At 42.2% G+C, this 18,385-nt stretch overlaps 1 protein-coding gene across 4 annotated transcripts in view; it reads right to left on the minus strand.

The window, feature by feature from the left end:
- LOC138749255 (syntaxin-1A-like) overlaps positions 1–18,385 on the minus strand; it is a 323,823-nt gene that overhangs the window by 78,950 nt on the left and 226,488 nt on the right. For all 4 annotated transcript variants that reach the window (XM_069910420.1, XM_069910418.1, XM_069910421.1 and 1 more), the window contains exon 5: positions 10,994–11,067. In XM_069910420.1, coding sequence (XP_069766521.1) covers positions 10,994–11,067 — 74 coding nt within the window. The remainder of the gene's footprint in view (positions 1–10,993; positions 11,068–18,385) is intronic.

Consider the following 18,385-nt stretch of genomic DNA (forward strand, 5'->3'; position numbering starts at 1 on the left):
TGAGCCATTTCAATCTTGCAACTCTTTTAACATCCTCCTCCACACATGAAAGTCTCCTCACCCACAAATCTGTTTACGTACCATTCCCACTTGGCACCTAATGTCACTGTTTAAGTTGAAGTAAAAAGTCACATTTTAATTGTTCATATTTTTGTGCCAATTTTCCCAAGATGCCTTGAATTTGGATAGTACCTCCCAACCCACAATTCTCTCTCACCTTCTGTACTCTCCCCATTCTCATCCCACAGCCAGCCCTGCCCTCTCATCTTGCTTCTAAAAATTCCTGAGAAGAGATCTTGGAAATTTTACATTCTGCTAACACTACGATAAAAAGGTCACTGATATTCTAAATTTGTCTTGCAGGATTTGATAAGCTTCATTTGGCACCAAACAAGTCAACGGTTACATCCACAGGGCTTTGTAGACGTGCTTGACACCAGACATGATATTACTCCATGTACATTAGATGACAGCATTCCTTCTTTATTTGCCAAGCTAATTTATCCATTTTTCTTCAAGAATGAATACTGAGCTGAACTTGAAAGCTAAGTGATGTTGACACTAGCTGCATATCATAAATGGTACTGAGGCATGTTGCTATGGCAAATGATTGTCTACAGTCTTTTGAGGCATTGATCCTGATATAGTAGAGTGCTGAATCCCCAACCAGAACTATGCAACTCCCTTAATGAATATATTCTAGATTTTCTCATGATTTTACAGCCTCAAGTTGTAAAAGTGCGGCATATATGGGGACATCCATCACTTTCAACTCTTGTGCAGATCAATGATATCAACTGAGATGCTGGGGGGAATCCTTGGTCAGCATATAATCACAAGCAGATGTCGGCAAAAGTACGACTATGAGGCAAATACAATGCACACAAAGAAACGTAGGTTTGAACAAACTCCAAAATTTGATGCATGCCTGTAGCATAGTAGCTTTCATAATAAACCATAATCAAATGGTGTCCAGATCCCACAAAGCAGAAAAAACACTAGTCAGAATCTGCTCCTCACTGTGGATTGGCTTCCTTGTCAATCTTGAAAGCCATTTCTCATGGCAATCACCTTACTTTAGACAATAACACAATGCAAGGTCATTGGCATGTCAACAATAACTCTGATTAGTCTTTAATTTATTAATGAACAATCAGGAGGAAGCAAACCCTCTATTGGCTGTGCGCAGATACCAAATATCAAAGCAGTCAAACATCAAGGAGCTGCAGCACCTGAGAGTTGAAAACTACGCAGTGCAATCCAGTGTTGTTGCCTCCCCATTTCAAGTAGCTTACAGGTATAGTATTACCATTGGAAATGTTCTCACTGGCAACGCAGTGTTGAAGAAATAATTTTACTGAATAAAACAACCAAATATTTACATTTTAAAAACATTTTGTTAAGATTTTAAGAGATGATTAGTCTCAAGGCACAGGGATCCAAAATTCATGGTGCTAAAGAAGAAGGAAACAGTTTATCTGAGGCCTGTTCTCTTGTGATGAGAGTAATTTAAGTCAACTTGTAAATTACTCACCACACAGGTCATTTCAGCTCACTCTCGGTTTATAAAATACTTGTAGTCAAAATCAAAATGCCACCAGCTCCAGCAACACAGGCTTCAGCCATTTCTTTGAGGATAGACGAAGCAGTTTCTCTGTGAAATGGCTGGCAACCATGGATACTGTACTTGGACTGTTCAGGGGTGAGTAAATGAACCCTTCTAACACTGTAGGGGGCAGCAGATTGTGCAACTGCTGCTCTGTGCAGACCTTCCCCAGGCACCGACCAGGTCAAGCATTGACTCGCTATTGATGCTTGTGCCATTTTAAAATGCATTCACCTCCCGTTGAACCAAACTCCCATTATACCATGAGAGGGGTCTGAAGGCTGTGGAAGTGGCATCTGCTATCTGACAAATGACCCCACTTGTAACTGTTTCTTCAAGTCACTGAATTTACTATATTGACTTATTTGCATATTGTAGCAATGGGATTAACAATTTCAGGGTTGAATGCTGGGCAGGGCAGGAAATTTATGATGTTTTAGTTAAATATGTAAACAAGCTCTAAAAAAACCTCTTCAGACTTTCCTGGCCAATAGGTCAAGACTCCAATTAATATTGAATGAGGGAAGCACTAATTTAAACTGAAAATTGAGTACCATCATGTTGAATCAAATGTAATGAAATACTCAACAACAGCAGAAAGCAGGTTGAACTTTAACCTTGTTAGACAAACAGTGGCTGTATACAACTGCACAGTGAGTAACCCTCACTCTGAATAAACAATGGGATTATAGTCACAGTTGGTGAGCTAATACTGATGATACAGATTAGATGCCCACAATCATTTATATTCATTGAATCTTGCTCCATTTTGACATTTTTAGAAACTGTGAAAGCAATAAGAAAATTGTGATGCCATTCCCTTATCTCGCAAACAAAGTAATTTTTCTGGTGCAAGTACCATTCATTCTAAGATCGATTTCTTGTTCAGTGTTTACCCAGCTCCCTTTAGCTGCCAAGATTCATCCCCAACATGAGTAGTGGGGACAGTCGTCCAGACAACTTCTCCACTTCCTTGTACATTGGCTTGGCAGGGGTCATAGTTCAAAGTTAAAATTTGTTGGCAGTACATGCATGACATCACATACAACACAGATTCTTTTTTCCTGCAGACCAGGTAGAATTTCTACTTATTGGCAGCTGTAAACTGGACTCAAGAAAAAAAAAGATGTGTACAAAAGAGAGAAATTTAAAAATAAAGAAATTTAAACATACTTTGCAATACAGAACAAATAAATATTCAGTAATAAATCATGTGGCAAGTAAGAGTCCCAAAACAAGTCTCTGATTGAGAATGTGTGGTGGTCCACCACCTGCCTACTGCAGGGGGCAATCTCTTTACCTGCAGGAGACAGGTACAGAGGGGACAGGACAACATCTGGCCGGCTGTCAATCAGTTGGCCTGAGTGGATCAAGCCCCACCCGATCGGGTGTCAATCACCCTCCGGGATTATAAGCCTGCGTCGGCCTCCCGAGTCCTCACTCAGAGTTGCTGCAGCCACAGCCAGCCCGCCTCTGTGGAAGTCTTTGTGGATTAAAGCCTGTTGTACAGTCTTTACCTTGTGTGTGTCTGATTCTGGCTAACAGCGCACCACAGTATATTGTTTTGAAGTCTGGTGGTGGAGGGGGCACCAACTGTTCCTGAACCTGTTAGTATGAGTCTTGTCACATCTAAACCTCTTTCCTGATGGCAGCAACGAGAACAGAGCATGTGTCGGATGGCGCAGATCCTTGATGATTGCTGCTGATCTCCCACACCAGCATTCCATGTAGATGCTCTTGACAGTGGGGAGGATTTTCCCCACTTCCTTTTGCAGGGCTTTCTGCTCAGAGATTCTGGTGTCCCCATATCAGGCCATGATGCAGCCAGTCCCAACACTTTCCACTGCACCTCTGTAGAAGTTTGCCAAGGTCTCCGAGGTCTTACTGAATCTCTGCAAACTGCTGAGGAAGTAGAGGCGTTGACATGCCTTTTTCATGATGACGTTAGTATGTTGGGTCCAGGAAAGGTCCTCCAAGAGAGTGACTCACAGGAATTAAATTTGCTCACTCTCTCCACCTGTGATTCCCCAATGATCACTGGACTGTACACCTTTGGTTTTCCGCTTCCTGAAGTCATTGGTGTGAAGTTATTGTTAGTAAACCATTCAGCCAAGCTTTAAATCCCCCTCATTTCCCCTTTTTTCAGTCCACTACTGTGGAATCGTCTGTAAATTCGTAAACAGTATTGAAACACAATCATAGGTGTAAACAGTACACAAGGAGCAGGTACGACTTACGGAAAGCCATCTCCCAGTGGAGTAGCTGGGTCTAAATGATGTAACCTGCTACAAAACCAAATACAGTGTAGTACACACATGTCAAACACTGGCCCGCGGGCCAATATAATTATATTTGGCCCGCAAGATCATTTCAAAAATGTATTAGAGGTGGCCCGCTAGCAGCCGCGCCAGTATAGCACATACACAGCTAATACTATAAATCCCAGAATGCATTGGCGTCAGCCCGCTAATCGCCCCCACCTCCTCTGTTTACGTTGCAGGGTTTCACCGTGGACTCTGGTTTTGGGGCCTGGTCGGTGTCAGGGGAAGCCAAGGCCGCTTCCCAGCGCCCGGAACCGGAGGCCTCGGGCCTGACCTCGCCAGGACCGTTGCCCACTCCCCCTCCCTGCCGCAGGCCGACCCGCGACTCACGGTGACGGGGCCGCTGATCCGCCCTGCAGCGAGAGCCGATGCCCCCGCACTGTCGTTGTCCAACCCGATCGCCCGCAAACCCTGCCCTCCCGCACACAGGCCTGAGTAAGGATTATGAACTTTAATCTCAGGATAAAACGATCTTCCAATAGTTTCATGTCACAGTGATAAATATATTCCTGGTTAAAAATGGTCCTGCACCTGGATACAAGCTCATTAGGCATAAAACTTGAAAAGTGTGTAAATCAAAGGATATCTGTACCAATGGAAAAAGGGCATGGCAAATAACCCTGCTAGAGTTCATGCCCACAATCAGTCACCCATTTGATTGTTTCTGGAATCATGTTATTCTCCCACATTCTCAACAGCCCTCAGATTTTACTATTCAACAGCACACTAGCAACATTTGACAAATCCTCTATAGAGAAATATTATTTATTGAATATTTTATTTCTCATTTGTAAATGCTTCTGGAAAGAGTTTATCCAAAACTATTATTAAACATTTATTTTAATAAGAAAAAGTTTAACATTACATATGTTGAAAGAAGAGAAAACATGCAGATGTTGTTGAAAATTTTCAATAAATATTTAGTTCGGCCCTCGACTTAGTCCAAGTTTTTAATTTTGGCCCTCCGTGAATTTGAGTTTGACACCCCTGGTGTAGTAGGAGACAGCAAAGTTTCACTCCTAGATGAGCTTACTGCCTTCTATGCCTGATTTGACCAGAGAACAAGGAAGAACCTCTATGCACCCCCATATTCCCTGATTACCCCCCCCCCCCCCCACCACTGTCAGTATCTGATGATGACATGCAGGTGGGCTGACTTCAGGAGAATGAATCCAAGAATTTGGTCCGGCAGAGTACCCAGGCGAGTACTGAAAACCTGTCCTGATCAATTGGTCAATGTATCCACTGATAACTTCAACAGCTCACACGAATAGGACGTGGTACCCACCTGTTTCAAACAGGCCTCAATCATACCAGTACCCAAGTGTGGTAACCTGCCTAACTGACTACTGACCAGTGGCACTCACATGCACTGTGATGAAGCATTTTGAGAGGCTGGTGTTGAAGCACATCAGATCCAAATCTGAGTGGCGACATGGATCTGTTCCAATTTGCCTCCCGCAACTACATGTCTATGACAGGTGCCATCTGACTGGCTCTACACAAAATCCTGGAACACGTTGGCAAAGATACATGCATCACGAAGCTCTTTATTGACCACAGTTCGGCATTCAATACCATTGTCCCCTCAAAGCTAATCAGCAAGACCTGGGCCTCAATACCCCACTGTGTAATTTGATCTTGGATTTCCATACCTCCAGACCCCAATCAGTGAGGATTGGCAAGAACATCTCCATCAGCACAGGAGCACCACAGGACAGCATTCTTAGCCCCCTGATCTACTCACTTTACACCTACACCTGTGTGGCTTGGTTCGACAGCATCATTCACAGTTTTGCCGATGATGCCACAGTAGTGGACTATATCAAAAGGGGTGATGAGTCAGCTTACAGGAGGAAGTCTGAAAACATGGCTGAATGGTTTACTAATTACAACCTCCCATAATTCGATGGAGTAGCCAGAGCAATCTGTTGCAGGTATTTTTGAACTCAGATTTAATGTCACTTTTTTTTAACATTAGTATCAAAGAGGCTATGTGACTCATGCCATCAATCCTTAATTTGCCGTTTAAGGGTGCTTTTCTTCTGCTCGCACAACTGTTCAAAAAAACTTTAAAAATTCCTCTCTGACTTTTCAAGACCACATCAGATTAAATACAAAAATTCCAAGTCATTTTCTGGGCGCCAGAAAATGAGGCAACTAAACTCTTTGAGGGCTGACAAGCTGTCAATCCTCACTTCCTCTTCTGGAATGCCACATCACTGGCCCTCAAAAGGAGTCAAAGATTTCTCGTGGCTCCAAATAGGAATGTCATCATGGCTCACTAGTTCACACATTTATGCTAAGCTACCATGGTAGATACCTCATCATGTTCACTGGTTGAATGATACAGCCTTCAGTTTCTTTTATAATCTGGTAACAAGAGTCAAAGGGCTTGAGTAAAAATGCTTCAAGCTCCTGAGGCTTCAGTTAAGAAATACACTTGTTATTCCACTTCTTGGATTATACTAGACAACAAAGACTTTTCTTCTTGAACTCTTTTGGGTTTATTTTATGGATTTTGGGCTGTTGATCATGAAAATCACCTTAAAGTTTTCCAATCACATATGGTTTTTTAGTTATAACCTATTTTTGTGATTTCCGGTCATATTTTAAGTCTACTAGTATACTGCTCACAAAGCATGATGTTTTGGTCATATTTTAAGTCTACTTCAAGCATTAAAAAACCCATGAAGTACAACATTCCAATGAAAATTCGCCCTTGGACGTCTTCCCTGCTGATCTTGCAGTCGGTGACAAATATCATGAAAGGTTTCACCAGGACGTTGCGACCATGGTAAAGCAGTATTAAGGCAACTGGAATCCATCAATGCTGCCGACTATTGTTGGACACTGACATGAGAGGCATCAGATGCTGAGTACAAATGAAAATCAGCGACAAAACATTTTTTAGGACAGTTGAACTCACGCAATGTGTCAGCGTCATTATTTGATTAAATCGGCTACATTCAATAAAATTAATTTAACGTTTCTCTAACTTCCTACATGGTACAGCAAATCTGAACTTATCTTTGTGTCCATTTTGAAGTTGTCTATCATAATTCCCAATTTTGTTCAGGAATGAAATCTTTCGAAAAAATGTATTGTCAACGAGACTCTTGGAGTTTGCCAAGGTGGAATAATGGAAGAATTCAGCCACTGAAGTTGGAATTCGAGGGCCAAACCCATCGGGACCATTGCCTGAAGAAGGCGCACAAAATCAGTGAACCGTTGCGGACTCGAAAGGCCAAAAAGGCCTGTTTCTGCTCCGTAAATGGTTATATGGTTAAGTGTTATTATTCATCATGTACACACTCACTTATCAATAAGTGATGTGAATAAATACACCTCAGTATCTACTACCTTTTTCAAAATACGGACAACTCATCTTAGCTTAGCCAGGTTAATCTAGGCCAGTGATTTTTCAAACTTTTTTTCTTCCCACTCACATACCACTTTAAGAAAACCCTTACTAATCATAGAGCATCTATGACATAGGGATTGCTTAAGGTGGCACGTGAGTGGAAAGAAAAAGTTTGAAAACCACTGATCGAGGCTAACAAAATTTAAATATTTGAAGATGAAGCTAAGCAGTTTTAAATGTTTTTTCTGGAGACGAATATATTTCAGTATTTCTAAGAAAGGGTGACAGCAATTTTTACAGCTACTAGATAATCTCAAGAGAACACCAAGAGACAGCCATGTATTATGACTGAAGAGGAATGTGGGCCAGGCTGAAAAGGGTGTTCGGCGCAGCTTCTCCAGAATACTGTGAACCAGTTGAATTTTAAATGACAAAGCAGTGTCTATCTTTCACCGGTGCCAGCTCATTAATTAAGAGCATTTACAGAATGGAATCAGGGCCGCTTCCCATTCCAGCCCTCACCTCCTCTCTTGGCTCTGCCTTTATACTGTTTCTGTTTTGGAGAATGAACTGCGCTCTACTTTTGCCATTGTTTATCTCCACCCTCAGCATGTAGTACAGTTGAATCCTACCAGATCAACGCCAATAATGATTTGTGGCAAGAGGAAGGGAGAGCCCCAGCAGTGAAGAGAGCCACTACCAACGGTGGGGAAAGGAAATAGGATCTTTGCGTAATTGGTGGGAATGGTGCCAGCCCGAATGGCAGCATTGAAGAGAAGTGGGTGTCCGCGAATTGTGAACAGTGCTGGGGATAGGATGCATGAAGGTGACTCTGCAGACAGGAGTATGGGTGTGAGTAAGAGAAGAGGGGATTGGATTGGATTGGATGACACCATGGTTGTCGGCAGAATCACAGACGGCAATGAGGAAGCTTACAGGAGGGAGTTAGATCAATGGTGTACAACAGCAACCAATGTTAGCCACACCAAGGAGGCGATTGTGGACTAGGAGGAAATCAAAACACGACCCAGTCCTCATCAAGGGGTCAGCAGTGGAAAGGATCGAGAACTTAAAATTTCCTGGGTGTCAACATCTCTGAGGATCTGTCCTGGAGCCTTCATATCAATGCAATCACGAAGAAGGCTCGCCAGCGACTGTACTTTGTGAGGAGTTTGAGGAGATTTGGTACGTCACCGAAGACTCTCGAAAATTTCTGCAGGTGGACCGTGGAGAGCATTCTAGATGGTTGCATCATTGTCTGGTATGGAGGTGCCAACACTCAGGACAAGAAAAAACTCCAGAGGGTTGTTAACTAGGCCTGTGACATCATAGGCACCAGACTTCACTCCATCAAGGACATCTATAAGAGGTGGTGTCTTAAGAAAGAAGACCTCCACCACCCAGACCATGCCCTCTTTACTCTGGTACCATCGGGAAAAAGCTACAGGAGCTTGAAGACGAGCACTCAGCGGCACAAGGACAGCTTCTTCCCCGCTGCCATCAGATTCCTGAATGATCGATGAACCAAAGACACTGCTTTACTTGACTTATTCTTTTACTTGCACTACTTATATTTATTTTTGTGAGGTTGTTTGTACAAATGTTTGGACTGCGATGCTGCCACAAAACAATGAATTTCGAGACATGTTCAGGACAATAAATTCTGATTCTGATCATAGTTGGCAGAGAGTAAAGAATTCCAGTACAACCAGTGAAAGATGAAAAATACAAGTATGGATGTTGGAAGGGGAAAATAGCATGTCAATAACTATGGTAGGGGCAATGTTGGCATTGATTTCTAGAGGAACAGCATAGAAGGACAGGAATGTAATGTTGAGACTCTATAGAAGATGTGCTAGCATTGGAGAGTGTTCAGATAAGATTTACTAGAGTGATGCCAGGAATGAAACGGTTAGCATATGAGGAACGTTTCTCGCCTCTTGGACGGTACTCGCTGGAGTACAGAAGGATGAGTGGCAGATCTCATCGAGGCATTTTGAATGCTGAAAGGCTCGGATAAAATGTGGCAAAGATGTTTCCCATGGTAGGGGATTCTAGGACAAGAGGGCACAACTTCAGGAAAAAAGGCCATCAATTTAAAACTTGTTGCCACGGTTAGTGGAAGTGAGGTTGTTGGGTGTATTTAAGGCAGATCTTGACAGGTATTTGATTAGTTAGGGGATCAAGGGAGAAAGCAAGGGAGTGGTTCTGAGTGGGAGGATGGATCTGTTCAAGATTAGATTGGCAGAGCAGACTCATTGGGCCTACTTCTGCTCCACTATCTTGTGATGGAGTGGCATAGACACACAGCTCGCAGAGCCACTGCATCTCAGTGTCAGAGACTCAGCTGCAGTCTATGTGGAATTTGCTCTTCTCCCGTAGACCAAAGATGTGCGGTTTGGCTAGTTATAAAGTCACAGTAAATTGTCCCTAAAGTAGAAGTTGGAAAATGGAGTGGAGACACAGCACCCCCGTGGGATCCAACCAGCAAAAGGACTGCTGTCGGTTACGAACAGACTTTAAACAGCCTGTTAAATGAGCAGATGGTGTTTTTGCTTAAAATCCAGTGACTTCAGGGTCTGCGCCCAAGATGGGAGCACTTATGATCGGCAGCAGCCACAACAGGTTTCAGACTCTGAGAGAAATGGGGGAGACTCCACCTCTGTCTGAAAAGGAGAAGCAGAGGACCAACCCCACGGGAAGGTGACTACGGCGGCAGAACAGTGAGGGGTTCTGCAAGTGAGGCGGTAGGCAGTTGGTGACTCAAGGAGAGGAACCCACGCAGACTGTGGTCTGCTGCAGACTGCTCTCAATGGACTCACACCAGACTGTGGACAGCTGGAGACTGGCTTGAGACCGGCTGAAGGGGTACCAGGTATCAGAATTGGGATGCAAGAGGGTGCTGAGGGCGTTGAAGGGTTCCTGACTGTGTCAGAGGTTCGGATCAGGAGCTCGGGTTACCAACAGTTTGGACTGGACTCTGTGGGGCTGCGGAGGCGGTAGGAGTGCTGGAGGCGGTAGGAGTGCTGCCTCCGGGGGAGGGGGGGGACACTATCTTTTGCTTCTCTTTCTCTGATTGTAAGTGACGCTTCAGGCACTTTCTGCCAATAGTGAATCTGTCTGCCTTACAGCATACAAAGGGCAATTTTGTGTAAAATGACACTGTTTTTAATTACATGACAATAAATTGAATCTTGAATCTAGAATTGGAGGGGAATTGATGCGACTGTGGGGAAAATTAATAAAAAAAAACAGGATTCATGAAGGATTAATGAAAATAGGTGGTTGAAGGTTGACGTGCAATCAATAGACTAGAGAGCCTTTTTCTGTACTGTTTGACTCCCTGACAATGGTACAGGTATGAACACCTTTGATATACAGACAAAGAACTTTATGTATGAATGGTACAAAGGAGATTACCATCGCCAATGTGAATGGATTGTTCAGCAGCCATCAATGTGGACACAGGCTCACAAGCTATCACTGCTTGATCCCATATGAGCTGCAGACATTACATTTCTCCAAGAATTGAATAGATGGTGGGGGCTTGTAACAGCTGTAATTGATCTTGTGACTCAAAGTAAAATCTGAGCACGAGTATGTCCATTATAGAAACTGGGCACCTCTATCAGACATTCAGGTTGGTCTACACAATGTAAAATGAAATTCTTTAAATTTACAAAGGGGTTTGAAGGCACTGACCTGTGTCTTGCGTATTCTCAAGTCAGCTGAGGATCTGTTCTGCCCCTCCTCCTGTTCTATGCTTTGTTCAATACCTGATGAAATAACAAGGCAAGAATTATCGAGTTGATAAATACTTTCATGACGGCTGTCGAACACTTGCTGCAGGCCAGATGTATTAATATGAATTACACCACGTATTATATTTACTGAACATTTATCAATTACTCTTTCTTTCTTTCTTTGGCTTGGCTTCGCGGACAAAGATTTATGGAGGGGGTAAAAAGTTCCCTTTAGTACTATATCTACTGACGTATAATACTTAAGAAGACAATGAAGCTGCATAGATGAGCATACACACACAATATTCAGGTTGATTTCCTAAATTTCTGTGCCGTGAGTTTTTTTTGCATGTGTCATTTCAATGTCTTAACGTGATGCCATTCTCAGAGAAGCAACGTATGACAGCTGACTATTCAATGTCATCTCACTTCCAATGCCATGATGATCTTTTATGATTACATTGGTCAAGGGCAAGGAGTGTTTGACAAGGTTCAGTCGCAGCAGAGGAATGGATGCGTAGGACCATAAAAGTGGTAGAAAGGATCATTGGGGTCTCCCTCTCTCCCATCGACATGATCTACCAGGAAAAGTTGTACGAAGAGGGCACACCACATCGGTGAGTACATCTTCCACACTGCACACAGCATCTTTCAGCTGCTTGTGTCGGGGAAGAGATACAGGAGCATCAGAGAAGTCAAATATGATGATTCAGTGACTGCATGATATAAGGTGAGAGAAGGAAGTTGTTGAACACAGACCAAAATAACCAGGAGTTGATGGGGATGGCATGAGGGAGCTTTGAGAGACCTTGAATTACAGAGACAAATATCGAGCTTCCAGCACAATTCTAACAAAGATTAAGTAGGATGTAGTTTAAAAGTAATTAGTATCCGATTCTGCCAAAGGCTCTGAAGTAATACATCACTGTACTATTGAAGGGCTGGTGGCAGAGGTGAGCATAAGGAGGAGGTTGAGCAATGGTGCTGAAACTCCATAAAAGGATCATGATTAGGGGAGAGGAAAGAACCTTGTATTTGGATCGTATCCAACAAAGCAATAATCCTGCAAAACACAAAAATAAAATCAAATTAGGATTGCAGGACTAAAAACAAATGATTCAATAAAAGTTAGATAGAAATGGGGGGGTATGGTTAGCTGTCACAGCGTCAGCAATCGGGTTCAAATCCCACGTTGTCTGGAAGGAGTTTTCCCTAGGTTGGCCATTTCCAAATAGGAGGACATGGAGGGTTGGTGTCAGAACAAGCCTAATAAGAGGGTATGAAGGTATCCACAGTAGTTTGGGGGGGTGCCTTATCCCTCCAACGGAACGCACAAATATTGGTACTCCAATCCATCACCAGCCGGCACTCATGCATGCAAGAAGAAACATGGCCGCGCCCGGCCTTCGGACCCTGGAACGTCACTTTTGACAAGGTACGTTCCCCTTTGCCTTGCCTTTTCTGCTCCTACACCCCAGACAGAGCACTCAAAAGGTAGACCATCTGGCCTAAAACAGGACATCTGGCCACCCTAGTTCTCCGCTTGTCTGCATGGGTTTTCCCCAGGGGCTTGGGCTTCCTCCCACCATTCAAAATGTCTTGGAGTTATAGATGAATTGGGTGTAATTGGACGGCATGGGCTTGTTACCAAGCTGTCTAAATTTAAATTAAAAAAAATTAAATTTAAATGATGAGACCTGAACTTTTAAAGAAAAATGTCATTTTCAAATTTCACTTAATCTTCACCTTTTCCACTTTGAAAAGGCATCCACAGGGATTTAATTCTGCTGCTTTGGAAGAGTGTGCAGCCTGTGTGTCCTTTAGAGATGATCGAGGGAGGAGTCCTTGCCTTTCCCTTTGCACACCTCAAAGCTGTTACAGATTCAAAAACTGCCTTTACAGCTGATTTATGATGTCTCCAACTTCTCATCACAATTAAAACAGATTATATTCAGATGTATGACCACATTTGGTGTTGGTGCTGTACAATTGCTCAGCAAACGGAGGTGTAAGGCTCTCCTTCCATCCAATAGCCTTCAGATCACTCTTGGGCAAGATGTAGACCTGTTTAGCCTCCCATTCAGGGTCATGTGAAGCCACGGTTTGCAGTTGGTGGATAGTTTTTTACAAACAGATTCTACAAATTGGAATTTATGGCTGTAAAACCAAAAATGCTGGGCAGTTGAATCTGATGGTCAATGGCCAGGGTTACCAATCCAGTGTGGACACTGCAACTGAAGAAGGCAATGGGAAACCACTTCAGCAATTTTTCCTTTGTTTAATCATGAACTCAACATCGATTAGGGTCTCAGGTCAAAGATGGAGCTTCACTGAAAAAGAACGGGGGAGGTAACAACTACAATTCGGAGGGTCAGAGTTCGTGACAGAGGGGGAGACATGATCACCCATGCTGAGCGGCAAGGCACCTGAATGATGAGCAGTCAACTCCTAGCAGGCCCTGTTCCATCTTGACCGTTCTACTCTCCCCTTTCTGTCCATGTGCTGCCTTTCTTCCTAGAAATCTCTCACAATATCCCTCCTCAAAATCTTGCATTTGCATTTATATTTAACCAGATCATGTTACACCCCCAGGGTGTGCCCTTCTACTTCTCCATAGTACCCATGGTGAGTGAGGGGAGGTACTTTTATTCCACATTATCATTAGTCTTATTACAGCAAAACCACCACATGAAGGGCTGTTGAGTGATGCTTTATTAAAGGCAAGGCACATTTAAAAGAATGGCTGGGTGGAAAGAATGCAGTTCACCATTATCCTTGCAGAGCTGAGCACAGCACGTCCTTTTAAATGATAAATTAAGATCCCCAGAACACAGACCTAAGAGGAGTTCAGTTACAAAATGAATTTTCAATTTGAATAAAATTTTATTATATTTTCTAAGTACCATTTAATTTTGGAACTTGAATGCAATATTTATTAACCATTTACTATCTTATAATTAGAAACTGAAAACTGCGAATTTCAGATAGGCATTTAAATCATACAAGGAAAATCCATTTAATTTTAATAGCTTTTAGACTAACAAACTTTCAATTAACAATAGAAAAGATGCTTAATTCAATTTATTTTTAAATTCCTGTCTTTTCCACTCGATCTTCCAAAAGCACAGGGAGTGCTCTATTGCTTTTACTGGCATCACCAAGATACTGCAGGGAAATTGAACTTCATTGTTCCAATTCGTGAAGTGTCAGGCTTGAACAGGTTGATGAAGGGTTTTGTGCCCTTCAAATAAATCCACTTTTATCACTGCATCATTATTAAGGTTAAATATGGACCCCCGTTAAAAAAAAAAACATCTTAACTGGAGTGAGCAGGCTTTGCAGAAGATAAAGAAACACTCGACCAGGTTTCTGGTTGCTGCTTCACCAGCAAGGGTGGCAGGACCAAGGTGCACAACCACGTATTGGCAATTATGAGTGACAAGGGTTTGTAAACTCACAGAATGGTTTCAGAATGGAATACGGTCCCCTTGGTCCATCATCTGCCCAGTCGTTGGCTCTCCCTAATAGCCCCATCCTGTTCCTTTCTGACTAATCCTCACTTGAACCCCAGACCTTCACAGCTTACTGCATTACTGTTGATTTCCTCCAAAACTTGAGTTTTTCACTCCAGTATTCAGTGTCTGCAATCTCTTGTGTATTGATGTCACTTTTGATTCTTTTGCTGGTCACCTTCATTCTGTTTCCTGGTTCTTGAACAGTTTCTCTCTGTAATGCGCGTCGAAAGAACCAAAGACTTGATGATCCAAACCAAGGCTTTTATTAACTAAAAGACTGGAGCATATCACAAGTAGGTCGACCAGTCCAGAATGGCCTGGTCAGGCTAGGAGCAATCCTTTAAGACTTGCCAGTAGGTGTGGCTACACTCTCAGCCAATCACAGTCATCCTACACTACAATCTGTACATATGTACATATACACATTGGTGATAGAATCTGTACTATCACACTCTCTACTTTGTCCATACTCTTGATTTAAAATGTACCGCTCAGATTTTTCAAAATCTTTTCTGTTTCATGAAGAACAACTCCAGCCTATCTAGTCTATCCACATAATTGGAGTTCATCACACTGGATTGATTCAATTTTTTTTCCTTATTCTCTATAAAAACTTAACATCTTTGCTCAAGTGTGATATCTTGAAATGGGCACAGTGCTCCAATTATGATCAAAGTAATGTTTTGTAAACGGTCATCATGATTTTATTCCTCTTGAACTCATTCTTCATCCCACAAAATGCAATCAACCAGACAAGCAATTTGTATTCCTCGCCACGTGACCTTCCACTTTTTGGATCCCAGTTTGGACCATCCTTCACATGAGCAAGGGACAGCATATATTTTGAAACATGTCAAGAACTCATGAAAATATAACTGAATGAAAACTAATCCTATAACCCACACTCATGAGGTTGTATTTTAGAACATCCAATAGTCAGCAAAAATGAGGAGCACGTCTACAGAGAGATAGCAGACAGCTGCAGGATACATAAAGGTGTGATAGGAGATTTCAATTCTCCACATGTTGATTGGGACCTGCATACTTTAAAGAGCTGGATGGCTTGGAGTTCATCAAATGTATTCAGGAACATTTTCTAAATCAATATATAGAGGTACCAACTAGAGAGGGTGCAATACTGGATCTCCTGTTAGGTTCATGGATGGGAGGGGTACAGGTCGATGGGATTAGGTTGAATAATACTTTGGCATAGACTCGAAGGGCCAAAGGGCCTGTTTTCTGTGCCATATGTTCTATGGACAAACACAAAACAAATGCAACAAAAATCGAAACAGAATGAAGCAGAGAGGAGACAGAGCTATTCAAAGGACCAGTTCAGAATTTGGAGAAATCAGACAGAGAAGAATTTTAATGCAGACTATGGTTTGAAGTGCCCACCCGTAAATGAAGAGAGAACCACAGTTTTGACTGATAAACCTCACACACTTGTATTTTGATGTTTTTTGCAATATTGGGAGCTTAATAGCACATTCCAAGAATTATTAGCAGATTAAAAGTAGGCAAAGTGGAGGATGGGAAAGGGTACATATTTACAGACAAATTTCAGTAAGACATTTATGCTAAATTGAAGCACATATACTTCAAGCACATATACTTCAAACCTTGCTCAATCTACTTTGAATCTCTCCTCCAGCTCTCCAATTTCTCAGCTTTATTTTGCATGCTATTTATTCCTTCCGTTCACTCTGTGCCAAGATGAAAGGCAAAGTTGGAGAATTTTTTTCAGAGAGTGCTACCTCAGTGAGGCTAATTCCAACCCAACGAGACGGGAAGCAATATGATCCAGGTTGAGGAAACAAAATGGAATAAATCAATCATGGTTCAGTGGAAGAGTATTTGGATAAGAGTTGGCAATACGGAGTTACAATAAAAATAGACACAGAACAATGAAAAGAAAACAATCTTCCACTAAAGAAGGATTCCAGTGAATCGAAAAGAGGTCTGGCTAAGAAAAATTTGGAACAATGCAGTTTTATTTACCAGTGACAGAATTTGACAGAGGAAGTCCTTCCTCGACTTTTAAAATTTTTATTGAGTTTAACATATAAATTTACATACAAATTTTTAAGGAAAACACATAACAAGTCATCTCATATACATGCAAGTACAAAAATAAAATGGTTGGAACTATGTTAGACAGTTCCTTGATCCGCATGAGAAACTCTATTGAATTAATCTTCGATAACCATGTTAAACCCGTATTAACCAAGTTAATCCAAATAAAAACTGATAGAAAGAAAACAAACAAAAAACCTAAAAAACTAAATCTAATTTACCCCCTCCCTCTATTCAAGGTTACTTTTGTTTAAAAAAAATGGAAATTGCGGATCCGATAGTGACATCAGAACATTCAGAATTCTTAAATCTTCCAATCATGAGAGCATTCTATGAATGGGCCCCACATCTTTACAAATTGAAACTAATTAGATGGAAAGTCCTTCCTTGACAAGGAAATGAATGAAATCCAAAGCTTGAGATCCTTTGGATGATATAAGAAAAGTTAAAATACAAGATAAAGGCATCTTATAAAAAGATGCTGAATAGAATCAAACTGAATGCATAGAATGTAGATGACTAACAAATTAAAGACATGAAGGAAAATGAAAAGGTGCAGGAGAAATTCAAACTATGTTCCCACATGAACACCAATTCCTGAAACAAACTGTTTCCCATTGACGGAGCAGTTTTCAGAGCAGATCCTGGAGAGTGGCATCTTCCGAGCCATTGCTTTGGCTGTGAGCTAGCCTTTTGCAACTTCAGGGTCCACTGTGGTGATAGGAAATGTCAAGTGATTGCTTCGCTCCTGGCTGGGTCATCTGCTCAAGTGTTGCACCAGGTTAAAGCTGGAACAGCCATGATAATACAAAGTAGAAGCAGGAGCACACCATCGGGATCTTCAAACCTGTGCCACCATTCAATGTCGCCATGGCTGATCTATGCTGGCCTCAACCCCTCTTCTGTGCCATTTCCCTTTAAGCCTCCACTCCTCGATCTTCAGAATATTTAACCACCTTCATTTTAAGTAATGATCAGACTCCACCATCCACCAGGACAGAGATTTACCACCCTCTCTGGAAGAAGAAATTTATTTCTACCTCAGTTTTAATTGACCAGCCCCTATAGTAGTTATTGTTTGAATCTCTCCTACTTGTGAAAACATCCCATCATCTATCGTCAAGACCCTTGGAATGTTACGTTTGATACTGAACATCAAGCCAGACAGGCCCAAACAATTTGGCAGGACCATCCGTGAATTCAGCCCATGATTTAGCTGAGTGAATCTCCACTGTAGGTTGTTGTCTCTGCACCTGTCTGTTAGTGTTTGCATCTCTTCTCTGTAAGCTGACTCATCGTTCTTGCTTACGAGCCCCACCACAGTTGTGTCACCAGCAAACGATTATCTGATTAGAATTGTATCTCGCTGCACTGTCATGGGTCACCAGGGTAAACAGCAGTGGGCTGAGCACGCAGCCCTGGGGGGGTCCGTGCTCAGTGTGATGGTGTGGGACGTGCTGCTTCCGATCTGAACTGACTGACAAAAAGTTTTAAAAAGAATTGAATGTATTACTTGTAGGATTATGGTGAAAGAGTGCAGAGTTGGAAATGACCTATTGATATTTGAAAGAGCAGCATGGGAATGACAAGAGTAATAGCATCCTTCTTGGCTGTATGGTTCTGGGAATCGGCATAAAAAGCAAGACTACTGTTTCAGCAATAACTAACACTGAGAAGTTAATGTAGCAACCTTTGGGGAGCCTGATGGAATAGGTTAGTAAAGATGCTGCCCACAGCGCCAGAGACCCAGGTTTAATTCC

This window comes from Narcine bancroftii, chromosome 14 (assembly GCF_036971445.1).
Source record: "Narcine bancroftii isolate sNarBan1 chromosome 14, sNarBan1.hap1, whole genome shotgun sequence".
NCBI lineage: Eukaryota > Metazoa > Chordata > Chondrichthyes > Torpediniformes > Narcinidae > Narcine > Narcine bancroftii.